Below are 23,091 nucleotides of genomic sequence, written 5' to 3'. Positions count from 1 at the left end.
GAACCGGACCCTATCTGATTCAACCCGATGATCCGTGACCGGTTCTTGCATTTCTGAGTGTGGGCGGGTAGGAACCGGAACCGAACCGGAACCGGTTCTGGAACCGGTTCCTAACCGGTTCTAGCCGTTGGATCGAATATAGCCGTTGGAAATCGTTTTTTTGGCCGTTTTTTGACCGTTGGGGTCAAAAATAGCCGTTTTTTTGGCTCCCCCAAGCACCCCACTACTAGTATAAATAGGTATTTGGTGTCATGGGTTCATCACAACACTCAAAACGCAAACCCGAACGCAAAAAAAATACAAAAAAACGCTATTACAACGTTTTGAGTTCTCTAATCTCTTGTTTTCTCTTCTTCTATATTCATATTTGTTGTTATGGCTACCTCACAATCATCGGTTGGTCAAGGTTCCAACGCCGAACCAAGTTTCGTTCGTATTGTACCTCATAATCGTAATCAAGAGATTTGGTGCAATTGGGATTTGGTTGAATTGAGTGACCATTCATTCAAGGCTCGGTGCAAGTTTTGTGGGATTTATTTAAACCCACTTTCGAATTCAAATTTGAAGAAACACATCGAAAAACCGTATTGCAAGGCGTTGAAAAAGAACGTCGATTCGCAACAAACGCAAATGGATAGTGAAGGCGGAATATTTACATACCAAATTGATCGAGTTCAAGATCGTATGGCGAAGTTTGTGATTCAAGAAGCTTTGCCGTTTAGCCACTTCGACAACCCTCACTTAACCGCCATGATTCGAGATACGCTTCAACCACAATACACTCACGTAAGTCGTCATACTCTTAAACGTTATTGTTTAAAATTGTGGAAGAAGGCCAAAGAGGTACTAATTGCATATTTTGAAAATATAAATACGGGAATAAACTTAACTAGTGATGTTTGGTCGGCTCCACATGGTCTACCCGAATCTTATCTTTGTGTCACCGCTCATTGGGTAGACCCGTCATCGTGGGAAATGATGAAACGCACCATTGCTTTCGAACTCTTTGAGTATCCACATACGGGAGATAATTTGTTTGAAATTTTAGATTATGTTATAAAAACTTATAAACTATAAAATAAAATATTTTCAATGGCATTTGATAACGCGTCGAATAATACATCGGCGGTTGATAAATTAAAATTAAAATATACGCCGATTTGCAATGGTGTATTTTTTCACTCAAGGTGTGTTGCACATATCATTAATTTAATCGTGCAAGACGGACTTGCTTCGGATGAGGTTACATCGGTTATAAACGATTTTAGACTAACGATACATGAAGTTTTTAAGAAAAGTAAAAAAAGACAAATGGAATATATAAAATTTTGTAAAGATACGGGAAGAAAAGCTTTGGGAGCTAATTGGGATGTACCTCATCGATGGAATTCCACTTGCATAATGTTTCAAAGTGCTTTGAAACAAAGAGAAACTTTACAAATGTTTCATTCTAGTCTTGCCGAGAATGATTTGGCAATCCACTTTTCAAATGAGAAATGAGAAATTATCAATGACTTATCGACTTTTCTTGAAGTTTTTAAAACATCAACTACGAAACTATCGGGAACGTATTATCCGACAAGTCCATTGTTTCTTTCGGAGTTATTTTTAATCGTTAACAATCTTAAAGAATTTGAAAATAAAAGTCCAATGTTTTCAAACATCATATTACCAATGAAGTTTAAATTAAAAAAATACTTTCTTGAATTGCCACAGGTTTTTACTTGCGCCGCCGCTTTAAACCCAATGTTAAATGTTACGGGGGTTGAATGTGTGATAGACGAAATTTTTTCAGCCTTAGATATGCATGAAGTTGACCCAAACTTTTCAACAGAGGCAAAAAATGATTTTAACTTGAATTTTAAATTTATATATGACTTTTATTTAAATAAATATGGGTCAAACATACACATGCCTATGCCGGGGGGGTCTTCATCAAGTTCAAGTGCTACTAGAGTACGAGATCCCATGATTAGCCTTATGAACACCGTTCGCAACGTAACGGCTAAAAAACAAAGGGGTAACACCCCTTCAAGCGAACTAGGAAGGTATAGTGCAAATGATTACTCTACCGGTTTATCCGAAGAGGAATATGGCACTTTTGATGTTTTGGCTTGGTGGAAGGTAAAGGAAATCGAGTTTCCGATTCTTGCCACCATGGCCCGTGATTTACTAACCGTCCAAGCTTCTACGGTAGCTCCGGAATCCGCTTTTTCTCTTAGTGGCAGGGTAATATCGGTGAGAAGAACAAGACTAAATTCGGAGTCGGTGGAGATGTGCATTTGCTTAAATGATCACTTGGACTCAATCGATCGTATTCAACACGTAACCACTCTCGAAGATGAAACACCACTTGATGTTCGAGTGCACGACGAACAAGAAGGCATTTCTACAAGTAATTCCGAGGAAGAAGTCGCCGCTCAATAATTACGACGAACAAGAAGGCTTTTCTAGAAATAATATGTCACAACTTTATATTTATAAGTTTAATGTTTTGTTAGTTTGTTTTTGAAGATTTTAAAACATGTCACAACTTTATATTTATTTTTATGTTAATTGTTTTTTTTTATTTTTCATGTTATACAAATACGAATCGTAGTTTAGAATCCAAATCGCAAACGAAAAACGAAAAAAAAAAAATTTACACTGTAACCGGTTGGAACCGGTTACGGTACAGGAACTGGTTTAGGAACCGGTTAGATAGGTTAGGGGTCCGAGGGTGGGAGAACCGGTTCGGTTCCCTAACCGGTTCGAGCCTGGAACCGGTTTAATTGAGGGTTTTGAATATAGGAACCAGTTAGGAACCGGTTCCGGTTCCTAGTCCCAAACCGTTTTGAACATGTCTACATTAGAATACAATATAAGATACTGATTTCATGCTCATTCAAATATTTTAATCCACATTATGTTATGAGTTTGTTACTATTATTATTATTATTATTATTATTAATTATTAGTGCTCACGAGCATTAAAAACAAAATAATAATAATAATAACAACGTTTGCCTAAGTCTATTTACTCGTTGGTCTCAAGTTTAGTAAAATACTCTATAATAGCTTGTTGTCTTTTGAAACTTTAAAAATCCACATATGAACCGTTTAGACTTAATAATAAATAAAACCTAGCTCAAAAATAATATAAAGTGTAGGATATATATATATAATAATATGTATATTTTAGACCATATCACCATCTTCTTAGCGCCGAAGATGCTCACTTAAGGTTTAAGGAGCTATCTATCATATATTGCTACGACAAGTTTATCACATGTCTACTTATTAATTATCAATGCTAAAATGGAGTGGATTCTTGATCTTAGATGATAACCTTCGCATAATTGAACAACTCGTTTAGAATCTCTTTTCTCGGTCACCTATATATTATATATATATATATATATATATATATATATATATATATAAGTATTTATATTTTATAAAAAGTTTAAAAATCAACCCCAAATTGATTAAAACCTACGATTGAAGTAAAACAACGATTTATTGTTAGAAACCTTTGTATCCACCGATCGATACTTGGTTCTTACCAATACTATTCTACATATACGATATGTACACTTGCCTGTTTGTGTGTGTTTAGTCTTTGTAGAAGGTTCGGTGTTGTTGAAAGCAACACGTGATGGAGTAATGGTGTTACCCTGTTCATTAGGAAGGATCTCGACATGGTTGTGTTGATCAAACCATGCAGCAACACACGAATAAGTTGTTCCAAGATCAATTCCAATTGGAGTTGTTTTGCCAATTCTCGACATCTCTGAATATGTGTCATAAGGACAAAGAATAAATTATGTAAACGCTTTAAGAAGTGGCAAAATAGCTAATATAGAAGTCAATGAGATTAAGAAAGCCGTTTTGTAGTGGCGGACTCAAAAAAGAAATTTCATGAAAGTCAGGTGACTATCGCTATATAATATTTTTTTTGTGGTGTAGGTCAGGTCGGGTGGGTTTGGGTCATAAAAAAAGACGATCAAATTAAAACTCATATAACCAAAATAAGTACGTGTCAGGTCGAGCATTTTTATTTCTTCCTAAAGTATAGATTCAGGATTTGATCATTGTGTTTTATCCGATATCGGTGGTATCTCGGTTATAGGTCCTCATGTGAAATACCGGTCAGAATATCAGTACCGATAATATCGGCGATATTGACTGATATTCCCGATATCAATGTTTTAAATCTTAAATTTCAAGTCTTAATCAGTTCCTAATTGCTACAATTGTTAGTGTTTTGCAAGTGAATACAAAAGGAAAATTTGTTAATAGTAGAAGAGTATATATTCTGCATGATACTAAAAATACTGATATCCCACCGATATCTCATATATCAATCCTCGATGTCCAATACTTTTTGGCATTATTGAGGGTTCAAAGACAAATCAATGATGAACATTTAACAATAAACAAAAACTAAGATTGAAGATTAAAATCGGATAATAACTAATTAGTAACTATTCAAACCTTGAGTTTGGGTGAGGCGAAAAGGAAAGCAAAAAACACCACGTCAGGAGACCAATTGCGATTCCCGCTTTTAAGCGGAGACCACCTTCAGTTGACTACTTGACCCTACAAGTACCCTTTTTTTTTCTTTATTAGGTTACATTTGATTTATTATTATATGCCCTGCTTGCGGTGCGCGCATATAATGTATATATGTGTGAACCCTCGGGTGGGCAAAAGTAAAATTGCACTAATTTTGACGTTATTTTACTAATCTCGTGAAAATAACGTTAAAAGTGATGGAAGGTTAATCAGGCATCATGTGGTGGCGTTGATAGTCGAAAGACAAGGGTACATGCACCAATCAGCCAGCGTCCCGATGATTGAGTGCTATGTGCCTTATGTCCAAGGCTTGATGCAAAACTAGTATAGAGCCGGGGGTCTCACCGGAAGCAGCCTCTCTATCCCCATGGGGTAGAGGTAAGGCTGTCTACATCTTACCCTTCTCAGACCCTACCATAGCTTTGCTATTGGTGGGATATACTGAGTACGATGATGATGATGATGATGATGATTTGATTTATTATTATAATAATCTATCTATAACAATGTGGGCTACATATAGATTTGGGCTACAGAATAAAATTTAGCCTTAGATTCTAGTCAAAACCGGTTTTAAAACCAAACCGAACCGGTTTGGTCAACGGCTGGTCAAAACCTATTTGACTCAAACCGGTTCGGTTTATAACCGGTTTAGAAGCAAGATAGGCTAGCCTGGTCACGTCGGTTCGGTTTGATTTATAAACCGTTTTTTCTCAAACCGGTTTGGTATATCTTAAGGGGAACCAGTCCTGAAACTGGCGGTTTGGGTCGGTTTGGAAAACCGGTTTGAGTGAAACCAGTTTTAAACCCAAACTGGTTTGGTTTGCCTAAAACCGGTCCCAAACTGGTTTTTTAGTACATCTCTACTAGATATAGATGCATTTAATTAATTGAGATAAATTATTTATACAATTCTAATCTTAAATATATATGAACGAAACATTTTATTCATAATATTGTTTCTATAATAAACAGTCAAGTAAATAAACTAACAGAATCCTATTATATGGAACAATCACCAATGAAATAATAAAACTCATTAAACAAAACTAAGCACATATATAATATCAAGCTCTTTACTGATTCATAAAACCAAAACCAAAATCAAATTCCAAACAAAGGCGGTCGTCTATAAAGTTTAATTAACAATTATACTCAAGAACAAATCAAAATAGATAAGTTCAAATAATGAATTCATGACGAAAACAATAAATTTAAATCGAATAATAATAATATTGTTGGATAAGTAGAGGTTGAAACCGGACGCTCTTTGGTTGAGCCAACACGTGCTTGTGCTTGCTCCTTTTTCTTTTCTTGCGATTAAACAGTAGCACCTCCCTTTGTTCTCCTTTCTGTTGACAATAGCCTTCATAACCAATAATAGTAATAAATTTTCGTTGTCCACTTTGGGTAAGTAGAAATAATAATAATAATAATAATAATAATAATAATAATAATAATAATAATAATAATAATAATAATAATAATAATAATAATAATAATAATAATAATATTCTTTGCGTGACCTCCTTCACTAAGCATTTTTCTCCAAGTTTCTACCATATAATTGTGATTTGTGAAAGCTGTTCGTTTGGGCCTTCACGTTGATTCTTAAATCACAACAATATAATTAATCTTTCAAAACCAAAACACAATATTTTTATCATACGTATACATTAGATTTTTCTTTAATCTTTTTCTCTTTCAAAACCTTCTTTGTTTTCTTTAACTTTTCACTATACAATAATACTAATTATCAATTTTATGTTAGAGAAGATTGATAATAATAAAAATAATAATAATAATAATAATAATGGATACAATCTATTAGAATATTCACATGTTAGACTTAAGTTTAGTATAAATTCTTCATATTAGCTTGTTGTCTAGTTAAACTTTAAAACATAAATGTGAGCTACTTGAATAATATTTAATAAAAAGATAGCTTAAAATAATAAAAAAATTTATAAAATATTTATATAATAATTTGTATATTTTAGACTACATCACACCCTGCTATCACTTATAGTCAAGGGAAATTAGAAAGAACATAGACAGAAATTCGTCAAACTAGTCCCTACCATTACAATTATTACAAAATCAACCCATCAGTATAAGTATCACTTATTGACATATCCACCTCCTATAGCCTTTTACTTGTAACAAATTACCACTTTATTTGTTAAGCTTTGGTAAACGAACCCGGCTCTCTACATTTTTATAAATATACTTGTAGTTTCTTTGGATACTTGACAAGTATTGGACCCGATATGAAACACGGTTCTACAATCGTGTATGAGACTAGAATTACCCACACTCGTCCATTTTCTTCACAACTGAGGGCTGAGGCTGATAGAAGTAAAATTAAAATAACTTCCTCTCATTGTATATATAAGTTGCATTTGCCTTCTTATAAGTGATGGTATAAACTATAAAGAACATATATATATGTATTTACAGAAGTCACTGCTTGCAAATTTGTCTAACGGATGACCAAATTAAATCTTCCATTAACTGTAGAAAACATATACATACATACAAGTTACAACAATAATGAATTATCACAATGTAAACTCCATTTTTTTCCTAAGAATTCAATATTTTTAAATTTCATAATATCGCTTCAAAACACCAAAAATACCATACGCACCCATTTTTGTAGTAAAGAAATAAATTCAATTACTTTATAATTGAACTTATTTTATTTACTATTAAATGGATAAATATGGCACCATTAATGTTTTCAAAGGATAAATACTAATTTATAGAACGCCAAATGATGTAATAAATGAAATGTGAAGTCATCGACGGTGCTGGCACATTTGGCACACGGTGGCTGACTTGGCATTAGCGAATGTACAATGCTCACATGACCAGCGACCAGAATCATCTATGTTTCTAGATCTAGCCGTGGGTGCGGGTGCGGTTCCTTTGTTCTTATTGGTTCTGCACTTGCTGCTACCGGCTCCTAAGCTTCTTGAACCACCGGCTCGGCTGGGCCCACCACGGGCATCCACATCTGATAGACCATTTTCTAGAGCCCGAACTAGATTCTCAAAGTAATTACGGGTCACACTATACTCATTCGTACAAGATGAACAAAGATAAAACTTGTTAGAATAATGAAGATTATCTTGATCTTAGTTAAGAACAGGGCCTAAACGATCCAAGCCACTCGTGAGCTACCCGAATCGGGTAGCCAAAAGCTCAAATCAAAACAAGCACTATTATTTATATATACAAAAATGATCTTATTATACATATTATTATGATAAAAATAACTAAATAATATATATATGATGCATATTTGGATTTATAAATTTGGAATTATAAATTGATACAAAATAATTATATCTGCATATAAACATTAATAGATATTCAAGTATACAGCTTCCATTCATGACTCAGAGAAACTTTATATGTGTAAGTTCAAGGAAAACATAAAGATACATTCATACAAGCTGTATTTTGAGCGTTGATTTCTGTTCTCATTAGGTGGTAATTATGACTATCAACTGGGGTTATGGTTTTATCCCTAAAGAATCAAACGAGTAAAATAAAACAAAAACCTAAAAGGAAAACATGTTAAATGGATTAATATTTTTTAGAATGATGGTAGCATAATGATTAACCTCTAAACCCCTTTTTATTAACTCCCCCAATAATACTAAATGTCCTCTAACACTACTTATCGTTATCTAAAGTAATTAAACACATACCTAACACATAAAAAACCAATATGTTTATATCAACAAAAAATATTAAAAGATAGAAGCGAGTTTGTCTTAATCACCTGGTCAACCCAGCTAATTTCATACGGAACTCATTGAAGTCTTTTGAAGGAGCATCTTCAACATTGAGGTAACATTGTAGTTCCTTTTCTGCACATTGATGAAGTCTTTCCAACCCAGATTCCGCCTCACCTAAAAACATGTAAGAAAAGTTTATTTTATTATTAAAAAAATCGAGTTTTATAAAAAGTGGAGTTGATAAGTTGTTAGATGTGGAGAAGTACCTTGCAAGTACTCAAAGAACTGCCTTTTGGCATGCTCATGCTGAGGTATATAATATCCATACGCATATGTCCACTTAAGTACCCGTCTACACTCAACTATCTGTAATGATATCCATAAGCACAAAGATATTATAATTTATAAAAGTAGATTAAGTTGTATTTTAATTAAAAAAAAGAAAAAAAATATACATCACCTGTAGCCAGGCCTCTGTTATGAACTTAAGCTGTGATTCAGGCTGGCACTGCTTGTCACTCAGCTTCTCAAGCTACACAAACGAAAAAGAAATTTTTATGCATATGCATACATAAATATATATACACTCATTACATAATTAATAATTATTAAAACATCCAATAAAATCAGAGAAGTTGATCATGGTGGGAGAATCCAGAAATCTAGAGGTTTTTTGCTTAAACAATTATAGATTATTGTGTAAAAATACACTTTATAAATATATTTAATATTAACAAAACACAGAATAAAAAAGTGATTGTGAGCATGATATATGAGGAAATAGGTTTATACCATCAGTTATAGTCAGTTAGTCACAGTCGAAACATTAAAAAATCATATAGAAAATTTGCTTACATGTACGTTTTGCATCTGCTGAAGATCTGCCAAGGCCTTTTGTCTAGACTGCAATACAGAAACAAATAAAATAAAATCGGGAGGCTCAAACCAAAACAAGTCATTTTGGACGGGTTGAACAAAAATAACACTTTTAGCCCAGCGCATACAACTTATTTTATAAAATTACATGCTAGATATTATTATAATGTTTCAATAAAAAATATATTTTCTTTTACTATAATTATTTAGGAATTAGGATGCCTCATGCCCTCATGCACTCAAAATACACGTTGGGCGACTTTGATTTGCTTAATGAGTTGACAGGTTCGTTCGGTTTTGGTTTTCCCATTTGAGCCGAAAAAAGATTAATGGATTTGGGCCTAAAACCATTTTGGTGACTAACTATTAACTGATTATTAACCATTTAAGAATTAAGCCTAAAACTTATCGAGTACACCATTTATTACTTTTTATAAATTACTTAAAAGTTCAAAATTGATTTTTTCAGTTCATTTCAGTTTTCGGTACAAGCAAAACTACCGTCAGTTTCAGGTTGGGCTCAATTATTTGGGTTATGGGTCGGGTTATTTCAATTTCATGGAAAAGAGAATAAAAAACCATTTATTACTTTTTATAAATTACTTACCATAGCTTTGCTATTGGTGGGATATACTGAGTACGTACTTAAAAGTTCAAAATTGATTTTTTCAGTTCATTTCAGTTTTCGGTACAAGCAAAACTACCGTCAGTTTCAGGTTGGGCTCAATTATTTGGGTTATGGGTCGGGTTATTTCAATTTCATGGAAAAGAGAATAAAAAACCAACCGATTGGTTTGTAGCCCATCTTTCATAATAGTGAGTATATCTTTCTAAAGAGTTCTTTGCCATCTCTTGTCGCTTTTCCGTGTCATCATACTGCATGCAATAAATTATAATACCATATAATATGCATACATGTGAAACATTATTATCTCCTAATAATACCAGTGTAAAACATCTCTAAAGCTTACAACTCCCTCTTGTTTTGCAGCCTCATAACGATTGCATGCATAAAAGCCACCTGTCCTTTCACCATGATCAGACCATGCACCAAGACAAAGCCTGGAAAATCATATTTTAAATATAAGAAAAATTCACATGTTTTCAATAATAAAATTGTTTGATGGTACAAAACATGAATAAACATACCAGCAAAACTCGTATTTGCAAGGTGGTGTACATGTAATATGCATACATCCTTGGTTTTTCTCAATTGGTCGCTTGCACTTGGGGCATGGTTTTGAATTAGCTAATATCCTGAAAAATCAAGGCCATTTCATAGTTTTATAAATATTTAATCATTGTTCAAGAATTATATAAACACCTAGACCTAGTGAATCTAATATTATTTTTATTTGCCAAAACCGCCCTCTTAACCAATTAAAACCTTAAGATAATATAATATACCCTCAACTCCCAAAAATCTAGGGTATGCATGGGTTGATTTTGGGCTCAAACCGAACCAAAAAAGAAAAAATTGGGTTTACCATTTGGGCTTGAAATTTTTAAGTTTGAGTCTGATTTTGACTTTTTACCATTTGGGCTTGAAATTTTTGGGCCAAAAAAATATGGTCCAAAATAATGAACTTGAGCCTAAATCTTTTTGTTAACTAATGATTAATTATTATATACTTAGGCTAAAATATTTGGGTTACACTATTTATCAATTTTTAATGAATAATTTAACATTCAAAATAAAAGTTGAAAATCCATAAATTCGGGACAGGTCAGTTTTTTGGGTTTTAGCTACATGCAAAACCAAAACCGAACCAAAATTCGTTTTTTATGAAACCATAAAAACCAAACCATCAGTTTTTTGTTTGGTTTCAGTACTTCAGTTATTTCGGTTTTAAACAATCCATCATTTCTTGATGATATATTATTTCTTTCTGTTCATCAGACCCCCGTAAATTAATAAGTCCAAAATAACTGAAATATTTAGTTCCAAGGGGAGAACAGCAACCCATGAATATATGAGAAATAAGTTATATAATTGAATACCAATTCATGTTTTCTGATTCTGCAGTGTTCTTAATCACCCACTTTGACACTGTTTCACAATCAACTGGCCTGTGAGCTTCCTCAGTACACTGTAAATGTGGGCCCACAATAAAAAAAAAAAGCTTACGTTGGTTAATGTATAATAGATAATGTTAAATGGAAGTATATATATACATTGTATTTGATGAATGAAACATACATTCCAACAAAAGCTATATGAGCAGTGACAAGTAACATCAAAAGTTCCACCACCAACAATGAAGTCCACAGCATAGTCGCAACCAGGGGCAGGACACCACTTCGTCTATAAAAATAATCATAAAAATTATATATTTACATTGGTTAGTAAAATGCATAAGTAAGAGTTATTTGATGTATGAGACAAAATACTATTGTTTCTATCTTAATCTCATAGGCAAAATAAAGAATGGGTTGACTTGGATTGTGTATTATTTTATCTCAAATGGGTAAAATGAAAAATTAGCTGGAAGAGGAATACTAAGTCAAATGAGTCAAACAGATTGAAAGTCGACCAAAGTCCATTATTAATGCATATAAACAATTCATTCAATGATTCAGATTAATATTGTAAAAATACTTTTTCGTAATCATATTTAATGCGTTTACGAAACTTTTTTTGTAAGTGGACAAAATGACCCATTTCAACCCACCTGATCTTTAATGGGTCAAATATAACAATAAATATAAGGGGGATGCAAACGGGTCAAATGGGTTTTTCAGGTTGAAAGTCACCAAAAAGTCTACTTTAAATGCATACATCTTCTTGAATCGTTTTATTCAAAGATTTAGATTAATATTGTAATAACTTTTTACGATAACAAATGATGCTTTTATGAGTTATAAACTTATAAAGTTCTTTTAAAATGGAAAAAGAAGTGCTTATGAACCAGCTTGTTATTACCGCCTCTACAAATAACTGTCTATTACCTTCATTCAGAAAAATAATTTCAAAATTTACTTCGTTAACAACAATTTTAAATACACATAAATTAAAATCATGTGAACTTACCTTTCTATTGTCTTCCACAAAGGATCTTAGGAAGTAACGGTGATATTTTCCTCTATCATCATCTGAAGCCAACGAAATAATCATATTTTGACCAATAGCTGCACCACAAGACGGATCAGGGCATCTCAACATCAAGCATCCAGGGCCATCATTAACGGCAGTGCTTATGTATCCTGCATACATTAATTGCAATCTTAATATATAATAAAGCAGATAAATATGACATCAGCAATTCTCTAATCTGAAAAATGTCACTCAATTAAAGGTTGAATGGCTTTTCATTTGCCAATTAGAAATTGTTGATGTTATGTATTCAATTAACGACATGAATACACTTTCATATTATGAAGTAGTAACTCAATATTTCCATATAAACCTATTATCAACTAACTAACAAAAAGTTATCTCTTGACCTCTTTTCATATTAGTTACATTATCATACTATGAATGTATATGCAATAATTTAAATGTTCTCTTTAGTACTTCCAAAATAAACTCAATATTCAATATCAACATGTTATGGATGTTTACATTACTTGTTATTTCATCACAAACCAAATATCTTATTAAAAACTAAAATCCTATAGATAACACACAATAATTTATGTGTACACCCTTCTGTTATAAAAATTACCATTTACATTCTTTTATTATGTAATTTCATCACAAAGGAAATATCTTATTAAAAACAAAAATATTATTGATAACATACAATAATTTATATGCACATCCTTCTGTTATAGAATTTATACCATTTATATCCTTTATTGATGACATACAATAAAATATTTTTCTTTCATATATGTGTGCATTTGTTAAGAGTGTATAATATGGAACAAGTTTGTCACACAAACCTTGCCAACAAGTCACACAGAAAGGATGACCACAAGCAGCAGAACTCATACTATCACAAGGATACTCGTCAAAGCAAATCCCACATGTCAACTGCCAGTTATAAGTGAAGTATTAAAACTAAAAGTCATAAGGATGCTACCAATTAATGGCCCTTAATATTGTAGATAATTACCTCTTTGCCATTGGGAAGTGCATGTGGTGCTTCTAATAATCCAACAACCCTGCGAACCTTTTCTTCATTAGCAAACCATTCATCATTGACTTTGCTGACACTCCTGTATGTTCAAAATATTGAAATTCATTCAGCAGACTGAGTTTGAGACACCGTTCCTGTTACCACCTATACATTAAGCCCAATAAACAATGACAGGATAGCTATTATATGCTACATTGTGTACAGAAATTGAAAAGGATATAATCAAATAAGAAAGTGGTACCTATAGCCTTCAAAATTTAACGGGTAACACACATACACACATATGTATATATGTATGTATGTGTGTACATATATATATATATATATAGGGAGACATTCAAATCAGAACCAAAAAATGTTGAGAACTGCGAGAATCGTAATGCTCTTGTACATTTTGCTTTTAAGTGTTATACGAGAGGTGGTTACATAAGCGCCTACTGTGTGTGTGTGTGCGCGCGCGCACGCCTATACAACAAAAGAGCAAGTTGCAATAGCCCAAAGCTTAGCTTTTAAGTGTTATACGAGAGGTGGTTACATAAGCGCCTACTGTGTGTGTGTGTGCGCGCGCGCACGCCTATACAACAAAAGAGCAAGTTGCAATAGCCCAAAGCTTACTATACATCATCATCATCATCATCATCATCATCGTACTCAGATTTTGGGTGAAAGGTCCACCTTAGAATTTAAGCTACCTTTTTAGGAAAATATATCATGTATGCTTAATAATTAATGAATCGTCTTAAAAGAATTATTACAAAAAAGAAAAATTAGGGTACAATATAAGAGTCCAACTTCTAAAGCTTAAGTTTCCACCTCATTTCCACTAACGAAAGAACCTCATGACTTTTCACCCTATAAGCATACAATTGAAGATGAATAAAATATATAAATAGTTGGTTTGATTCAATTAAAAAACGCAACTCGATATTAATAATTATAAGTGCAAGTACGGAAAGAAGCACCTTTTAACTATCTTGATGTTCTAAGCTTCAAAATCATGTGGGAAATTTATATGTAAATTTGAATAATGAATTAGGAATTACCAAGTCAGAAAGAAGTTTTTACATGATGATAATCTAGAAGGATAAACATGATTAAGTACAAAATAAACACATGGAATTATCCAATCTCTACAAAAAGAAAGAAGGTAATTTAGAAATATCATGTCTATCTTCATGCTAGATTTTCAGATACCACTGTTTTGACTTTTGAGACATAAATTTATATAGTCAGTTCATGTAGAGCGGAGATATAGATTTAACAGATTACCAGTTATAATGGCGGAGTAATATGGCAGCTGCATCATTGGAAATGGAAAGTATAGATGATATTTTTTTGATATTATCCTCTTGACGTAGATGAATATCAGCTTCATTCAAAATGGAATAGTTTTGCTGAAAAAAGCCATAAATACGTTTAAGTAATGCATTATCTGAGTTTTTAGGATGGTATAAGCAGTTTCAAATATTCAGTTAGGGAGTTTTTTTAACCCAACTGTTTATATGAGTATTTCAAAAAGTGTAAGCAGCTTTAATAAGCAATCCCAAACACCCCCTACACGCATGATGACAGATAAAAAATTTTTTTGGCTAAAACAATTAAAAATAAAAAATACATTTAACAAAACTAAGTTTAAAATTTCAATTTTCAAAACAATGTATAGGTGGGCGTGTGAGTACATATATAAGAAAAATAATTACTTTATTAAACAATTAAAATCAAAATATACTAATTATGAGCGATTAACATAAGTAAACATGTTATGCTATTACGTACACTTGAAAGTGCTATTATGTTGTTACATGCACACGATGATAATTATCAGGTATGACGTTTTGTCTAAAAGCAAATAAATATCATTCATTAAAACTTGAAATCAGACACGTGTATCACAGTAGTTATCTCAGAGGGACTTCACTTTCAATAATACAAAATGGAAAGGCAACTGCAACAGCAACTCGTCTAATTCAGTCATGTAACAACTTTTTGAAGATCAATCTGCTAATTGACAAAATTGCTCAAATCATATAGGCAACTATCATGTGGAAGCTCCCCATTAATTACATGAAAGTGAAAGAAGAATCTTCAGGGCTGAAGAGATGGATTTCATGAACCAGAACCGCTAATTACAAACTATATTCAACTCCAAAAACTACTAACCTTTGTTCTTTTTTAATACTAGAAAAATGAAGATTACACAATACAACAAGAAAAAAATGCACCTTGTTCAATTACAAATCTGTCCACTTGTGAGTCAAAAAGACTAAGACCAATAAACTAAAAGTTAAAAGCTCAACACAATTGAAGGCAGCTCAATGCAATAGAAGCTAAAATACCACTAGATTGGGTATCTTCATAGAGATCACACCAGAACTAGCATTTATATGGCAATCTAATAAAAACGAGTCCATTTATCTCAAACTTTTAGTGGCGACTAATCCAAACACAATTGCAAGACATCAAGCTATAACCAACTCAAATCGACTAATTTATGAACTTATATGGTAATCAATATCCTAGTGTTTTTCTTCCTCTTCCATACACAAATTCTCTCGATTTATGTTCAACTCAAACTCGTATATACACACAAGCACACGGCATCATTGTGTACGATGATCATCCTTTCAGTGAGTTCAATTAATCTTTCGGTAAATAATCCGTAATATCATGTAAAAAGTAGTTTTCATACAGCATCATCAAAATTAAAGACATACAAATACTTATCCTAAGTTTTCTAGAATCCTCATTAACACCGCACCTCCAAACCGGCAACGAAAATTTGAAAAATGTCAGCTCATTTAGCAATAGTTAAGTAATCACATAAATTATTATCTCCTTTATTAGCAGCTTCATGAACATTGAATTCCTTCATTTCTGTGTTGCTTATTAATAAAGTTTTATAAACCATCAGCAAAAACTATCACTAATTACAAGCCATGCTAGCTCATGTACGCGTCATATTCAAACCTAAAATTATATATTCGCAGCAGTACGAAATAATAATTACAACAATAATATCAATGTACCTGACTACGATGAGCATAGAGATCATTAGAATCATCAGACTCATTATCAATGAAGTCGTAACCGGAGTCCATGGCAGTCTCTCGACTGTAGAAGTCATCATCATCATCAAATGACTCACCTCCATAAATATAATCATCTTCCGAGTCCATATCTAATTCAATCACACAGACCTAATTATAACCTAATTGAATGCAGATAGCTAATTCCTAATTAATAACCAATTTAATCGTATATCTCTTTCCCCTAATTCTCCCACTGTGATAGACCGGAGATTCCGATTATTATTATTATTATTATTATTATTATTATTATTATTGTTGAGATCGAACCAAGGGGAAAGAATATTATTATTCTTATTCTTATTCTTATTCTTATTCTTATTCTTATTCTTATTCTTATTATTATGTTGGTGGATCCAACAACGGATACATACCAGCTGAGGTTGGGGTAGTTTCATTTTAATCCCCTTAACTTTTGGATTTGGTAACTAAAACCTAATTATTTTAAAAAAATATGTATGTATATTGTTGTTGACCAACTTTTAGTGGTTTAAGTTAACTACCTCACCTAAGTCTTGTCATGTGGGGTTTTATAATTTTGGTTGGCTTCATTGTTGCTGTTCCAAGAGTTTGCCGGATATGATATGATTCGCGGTTTCTTGGAGATACTTGTGTTATATTTCAGTTTTAAATACCGTTTAGTATAGGTAATCACATGTATACATAGGTATTTAAAGATGAACTCGTGGTAAATCGATCGAATGACCCATTGAAGTAGGGGTGTGCGTGGTTCGGTTTTTGATTGAAACCGAACCGAAAACCAAACTTTCGGTTTTATGGCTTTTTAAAACCGCTCGGTTTCGGTTTTTGGTTTTTGGATTCGGTTCGGTTTTGGATGCGGTTTTTTCGGTTTTGCTAATCGAGGAAAAACGTTTTGGGCCAAAATAAACTTGACTCAAAATATTGAAATTGGGCATGATATTTGTTTTTTATTTAAACTAATGATTAATAGAATATTGAAAGTTTGAACCTCAAGTATTATTAAAAGCTTATAAAAGATAAGTTTAAAATCAAAACTAAAAGTACCAGTATTATTATGTAGTAATCATATGTAGAAACCAAATATATTTGTTGTTAACCATTTGTTAAAACTAAACAAACAGTCATCGGTTGATTTCCTTTTAATGGATACAGTTAAGATGTTATGGTTATTTTGATTTTTTTTGTTATTCTGGTTCGGTTTGGCTTTTTTGGTTCTTAACAAAATACAAAACCGAACCAAAGCCAATATTTCGGTTTTTGCTAAAGTTCAAAACCGAACCGCCGGTTTCTAATTCGGTTTGGTTTTTTTGGTTCTTTCGGTTTCGATTCGGTTTTGTGCACACCCCTACATTGAAGAAAAAACTTGCAACCATTCAATGAAAGATGATAATTTTGTCAAGGGAAATACCATAAAAAACCAACATTCTTTTTGTTTTTTCTCGCAAAAATCCGTAAACATTTTTTGCATGTTGGTCCCTTTACAAGTTAAATTTGAACAAAAGTGTTGTTTATTTAAACAACTTGGAACCGATACATCCTTTCGTTAAGCATCGCGAAAGGTAGCAATGACGAAAATAATAAAAGATAAAAACTTATATATAAAGAACCTAGCCTTAACTCATGTAAATCTAACCAAAAGCACCCAATTTGTCTCTATTTAGACGTAAAAAACTTGTTAAGAGTACTATAAGAACATTACTGAACTTAAAAGGTACAACTAACTTACATATATCCCCATTGGTTCCTTTTTCCATGTATATTTTATCCTTGAACAAAGAATACTAGTTTCTTTAGAGGCGATTTGTATTTAGAATACTGTATTATCAAGATTATAGGGAACTCAAATCCATCCCATAGCTATGCCATTAGTAACTCTTATCTACCTTAACGGTATTGAGATTAAAGAAGCAAAGGGCGTCATAGTCTTTTCGTCTTGTAGAAAACATAAACCAATAACAGCGGGATTGAGAAGCTATAAAATGGAAAATGCACTAATGGGTTCATCTCGTAAGCTTTCATTAGAGACCAGCAGTTCTGCATCCAAAAATTAAAAAGCAGAAATCAAAATTTATATCAAATTTCTCCATAATTAACACGCTAAAACTATGATTAGAAAGCAATATGGTCACAACAATAATAACGGTAATCTAACTATGAATTAAAACCCTTTAACGGGTGAGTTGAGAGTTGATTATCGTCTATGATAAACGCATAGTCGCATACTACCTAATAAATCGTTCTTATAAGAAGGTTTACATTTTTGTAGGAATAATATATTTTTTGGTAAGCATGTTTAACTCATTGATTACTTATAGAAAATAGCTAACTTACTAAAAGATTTAGATTATTATAGCAATAATATGTTTTTTCGTATGCATAACTATCTTACTACTTGTTTATAGAAATAACTTTACATAATGAATAAAAAATGCTTACAAACCCCCACCCCCACCACTCTCTTTCTGCTTATGTACACTACTCATGTATCTCTATTTCCTCTTAGTAGTTATAGATCAATGATACTCACCTTTAAATGCTTCCAACAAACCGCCATAGACAAAATTGCAAGAATGACCCTAGCCCATTTCCTCAACATCTTCAAAACCCAACCACTTATATGATCACTCGACTTAATTCTTTCATCGTCTACACCATCATCTCTTTTCTTCCCAGAAAGTGAACAAACATGATCTTGATACACCGCTCTCTCAGCAACCACCGCCCCAATAATAATAACAGCCGGTAACACCACAAAATAAATATGAGGAATAACAATCACCATTACATCTGGAAACCCAATAAATTCTAAATTTTTCAAATCATTAAAATTCACCACCCACCCTTTATATGTCATGTATCCTCTATCACCACCTTTAGTGAATACTTGACCTAAAAACCATGGACATAGTATAAGGTACAACAAGTATGCCAATATTAACTTCCACAAAAACTGGATATTGTCCACCTCAGCAAAAACCCATGTCACAAAACTTATAACCCCTTTATTCGCCTTGAAGTATTTGTAACTATACTGTTTTTTCCATACGAAAATGATGATTTTTGGTAGAATAAGAATGATGAAAACAAGAAAATAAAACGACCAAAATATCGGGTAGTATAACTCGGCCCATTGAATCCCCATAACAAAAGCTTCCTTCCATGTCCATGACAGGTCAGCACGCAACCCAGATAACGAAAAAGGTATTAATTCGGTTGAAACTGTTTTATCGTTAATATCGACTGCTTCGATCTGTAGCCAATATCTATTAACAGACGGATCAATAAATGCTTCTGAGTTCCACGGGACAGTGTATAAGTTAAAGTTATCATTTTTATTCATGGAAGCTTCTAGAACCATCTTAAGATCCCCGTGCACTGAATCATATATTTTAGCCTTAACGGATGCAATTGTTGTTGAAGAGAAAACCAGGGCTCTGATATGAGCTGTATCCTCCATTGATTGACATTTATATTTGTTCAACATATCTGTTGATATAAACCGGGAATCTAATGGATAAGTTGGTAAGATCAAGATTTCTTTAGAACCGGTCTTTAAATCGGTGTCGATGAACGATACACGACCTTTATCGATTGCCATAACGCGTATAGCTCGACTTTTCCTCCAATCACCCATTTCCAGCTCCCAAAACTCATTGACGTTTTGACCAACTTTTTGACAACTTTGGATACTTGATGAACTACCCTTTTGATGTATGTTTAGTTGAATAGGGCTATGACCCGTTTCAAGATCCGTTTCATGATGACGTTTTAGATTCTTACCGAATTTTAAATGAAAATGGCCACACAGATAAGCAGTTATGGATTGGTTGAGAAAAATTTGTTTTAGGGTTCTTCCAGAATTTGTGGGTGCGGAAAACGAAAGGGGAAAATGGCCGAACGCGATCTTGGTTGATGATTTTGCTGATGTGGCATCCCATTGTGAGAGATGAGAGTTTAATTCGTTTAACAGTTGGTCAGTTGGATGCCCAAAAAGATTTGTGGGGCCCCGTAAGCCGGTAGACATTGTGCTGTCGAATGAAACAAATAGAAGATTCCGGCTGCTAGTCTATCAAAATCAAAACAGGTTGGGTAATGGGTCAAAGTCAAAACAGGTATCACATTCAAAGAAATAATATGATGCAGCTTTTCATTTTTATGATGTTTTAATAAACTAGTTTTATATAACATTGCAATAATGTGCAAAAAATGGAGGTTGAAAGAAAAACTAACCTGCAGAGTAACACTGTTGACCGATTGGCTTCTTCCAAGTTGACCAGTGACACTATAGTTTGAAAAAAAGTCAAATGCACCACCAACATTGGGGACACCAAACTTATCATGATTTCCTCTAACATCATAAAAGATGTTTTTATCAAGGCCACTTGTTGTTATAACATTTTTCATTGCATTTTGGTATTCAATCCACTCTTCTTCATTTTGCTTCATTATTAAATGATCCTTGCTTTTACCATCTGTTAGAATTATATAAAGTAATGACTTTTAATCAAATCTTCAAGTAGCATGTAAATGCCAATCAAAATGATTATATATTATCAAAGATGCACCAAATGTTTATACTTTATATTTTATTACAAATAAAATAAGTCGGTTAAAGATTCAAAATTTTAATATTTGGTATATTGTTTTTCACATTCTTACTTCATCTTCATCATCATATCAAATTATTGGTATTTAGTTATTTACTAGCTTCTTGTTGTCATTAAAAAACTGATTTTTCCAAATCTAAATAAGTAAATATGATTGTTACACTTTGATGTTAACATGAAGATGAAATTGCCTATATAAGTAAACATGCAAAGCTCCGATATACTAGTTATGCATAATCAGTTTCAAAAACCACATCCAAACATCCCTAGCTCTTAAAGTAGAATAATTACTTAATAACATGCATCCAAACACCCATTAAGCTAAATCCACATATAACTCAATCACTAGGGCTACACGAACCGAACCGAACCGAACAAGGCGTTGTTCATGTTTATCCGTTAAGCTGTTATCAGACAAGCGAACAGTTTACGAACAGCTAACTGAACGGAATTTATTGTTTGTATCCGTTCATTAAAGAAATGAACTTGTTCATGAACGGTTCACGAATACAAACGAACGAACACATATGAACATAAAAAAATGTTTTATTTGGTTTGGCTAACCGAATTGGTCAGTGTCAAGGTGTTTATTTAACATTCATATCCGTATGTTAATTTTACATATAAATTAATCACATAATACTCATATATATTTTTGTTTTATAGTTAATAATTTTGCTTAAATCAAATTGATTAGATTAGAAAAGTAATTAAACATTATTAAAAACCAAACATAAACGAACACATTATCGAACGAAGATGGCCTATGTTCATGTTGGTTCATTTAATTAACAAACGAAATCCCTTGTCTGTGTCCGTTAACTTATTAAACAAAGGAACATAAACGTTCGGTTCTTTTACAGCCCTATCAATCACTCAATGAACAAATTCTCAACCTACATCACATTTATGTGTTATCAAATTTCAAAGTCCTAAGCATTCGTAATAAATTAGCTTAAAACATCATCAAAATCAACTCAATTCAAATCAAATCATCAAATAATTACGAAAACAGGTCAAATTGTAATGAGAATACCAGTAAGATCGCCGGTGATTAATACGAGTGACGGATTGATCATTGAGAGAGTAGAGCTCACGAATTGCTGGAACTCGAAAGCTCGTTCAGGATAATGAACACTGAAATGAAGATCAGATAGCTGAACGATCCACACCACGTCATCCTCACTATTTTGTACTTGTATAATGTCTCTGTTGTTGTTCGTGTTACTACTGATCTCATCGCTACCAATACAATTGTAGCACAGCAATAAGAGGATTAACAGTTTCATAATGTTGTGTTGTATGATACTGTTTTTAGGGTTTAATTGCAGACCGGGTCGGATCAATGACATCCGCTGGAGGTCAATCATACAGTACTAGCTGTGTTCCAGAGCTTGAACTAAAAAAGAAATGAATGGAAAGATACAAGTACCTTTGTTCCAAAAGTATTTTTTTAGAAGAACGGATGGAAAGTTAAAAGTTGGGAGGCTGTTCTCGTTGACCTGAAACCTAAAAATTGGAAAGTTAAACAAATAGTGTATTTGGTTTTCTCAAGTTGACCTGAAACCTAAAAATCAGACCCAAGAACTAACCCGAATTACTTCGGTTCGGGTTCGGGTTCGGGTTTGGATCTTTCGGGTTCGGACTTTCTCGGGTTGGGTTTCGGGTAAAAGGTGACAACCATAATTCCTTGTTTTTAACTCCTTATGATTTATCTACAAGTCATAACTCATAAGTCACATTCTTGACTTATGAAACTTTTCCACTAACATATTAAGTAATTCCAAACACTTTATTAACTTGTTGATAAGTTAAAAGTTATTAGGAGACAAAAATAAGGAATTTTAAACACCCCTAATATAAGGGAGAAATGAAAGGAAATAAAGGAAAAATATATGTTTTAAAGGGTAAAAAGGCTTTTTTTTCAATATATAAAGAATTGGAAAGAAAGGAAAGAAAAGAAAAGGAGATGAAAGGGAAAGAAGGTTTTATTTTCCTTTTTTTTCTTTTAATTATGTTAACTTGGGAACACGTTGATAGTTTCGATGATGCGTGAAACCTGTAACTCACATGAAAGTGTCAAAAACCACTTTGCTATATTGGTCTTAGCTTTGGATTTTGTTTAATTCTTTTTATTTTCATTTTATTTTAG

General features: G+C 32.8%; 1 protein-coding gene and 1 pseudogene across 3 annotated transcripts; both read right to left on the bottom strand.

The window, feature by feature from the left end:
- Positions 1-7,063: 7,063 nt before the first annotated feature.
- LOC143553184 (putative E3 ubiquitin-protein ligase ARI8) lies at positions 7,064-16,525 on the bottom strand. Of its 2 annotated transcripts, XM_077043221.1 has the most exons (15): positions 16,291-16,525; positions 14,534-14,658; positions 13,241-13,343; positions 13,068-13,158; positions 12,214-12,386; positions 11,383-11,487; positions 11,184-11,272; positions 10,332-10,439; positions 10,154-10,244; positions 9,969-10,058; positions 9,162-9,209; positions 8,767-8,838; positions 8,573-8,672; positions 8,351-8,480; positions 7,064-7,632 (listed from the first exon to the last, which is right to left on the bottom strand). In XM_077043221.1, exons 1-15 carry the CDS (start codon positions 16,438-16,440, stop codon positions 7,359-7,361), a joined length of 1,749 nt encoding a protein of 582 aa, XP_076899336.1. In that variant the 5' UTR covers positions 16,441-16,525; the 3' UTR covers positions 7,064-7,358. The 2 variants fall into 2 exon arrangements, with proteins under 2 accessions (XP_076899336.1, XP_076899337.1); XM_077043222.1 differs by lacking the exon at positions 14,534-14,658 and having other exon boundaries at positions 7,067-7,632; positions 16,291-16,349.
- Positions 16,526-18,071: 1,546 nt separating this feature from the next.
- On the bottom strand, positions 18,072-22,270 carry LOC143553183 (putative metallophosphoesterase At3g03305; annotated as a pseudogene). Its single transcript, XR_013138788.1, has 4 exons — positions 21,976-22,270; positions 20,563-20,804; positions 18,860-20,398; positions 18,072-18,366 (listed from the first exon to the last, which is right to left on the bottom strand). The product of XR_013138788.1 is annotated as a putative metallophosphoesterase At3g03305 (transcript).
- Positions 22,271-23,091: the final 821 nt, after the last annotated feature.

Source organism: Bidens hawaiensis, unplaced genomic scaffold (assembly GCF_021521415.1).
Source record: "Bidens hawaiensis isolate Kalapana, Puna unplaced genomic scaffold, B.hawaiensis_p1.1 tig00017157_1, whole genome shotgun sequence".
In the NCBI taxonomy this organism is placed as follows: Eukaryota; Viridiplantae; Streptophyta; class Magnoliopsida; order Asterales; family Asteraceae; genus Bidens; species Bidens hawaiensis.
This window is presented reverse-complemented; position numbering and strand designations above follow the sequence as displayed.

Bases quoted from the DNA above. Each gene is read 5' to 3' on its own strand.
- LOC143553184 (XM_077043221.1), bottom strand. From the start codon at position 16,440: ATGGACTCGGAAGATGATTATATTTATGGAGGTGAGTCATTTGATGAT. The intron at 11,273-11,382 runs GTATGTTTCATT...CCACATTTACAG, and splicing joins CATATAGCTTTTGTTGGAAT to TGTACTGAGGAAGCTCACAG. The intron at 10,245-10,331 runs GTATGTTTATTC...ATGATTTTCCAG, and splicing joins TGCAAATACGAGTTTTGCTG to GCTTTGTCTTGGTGCATGGT.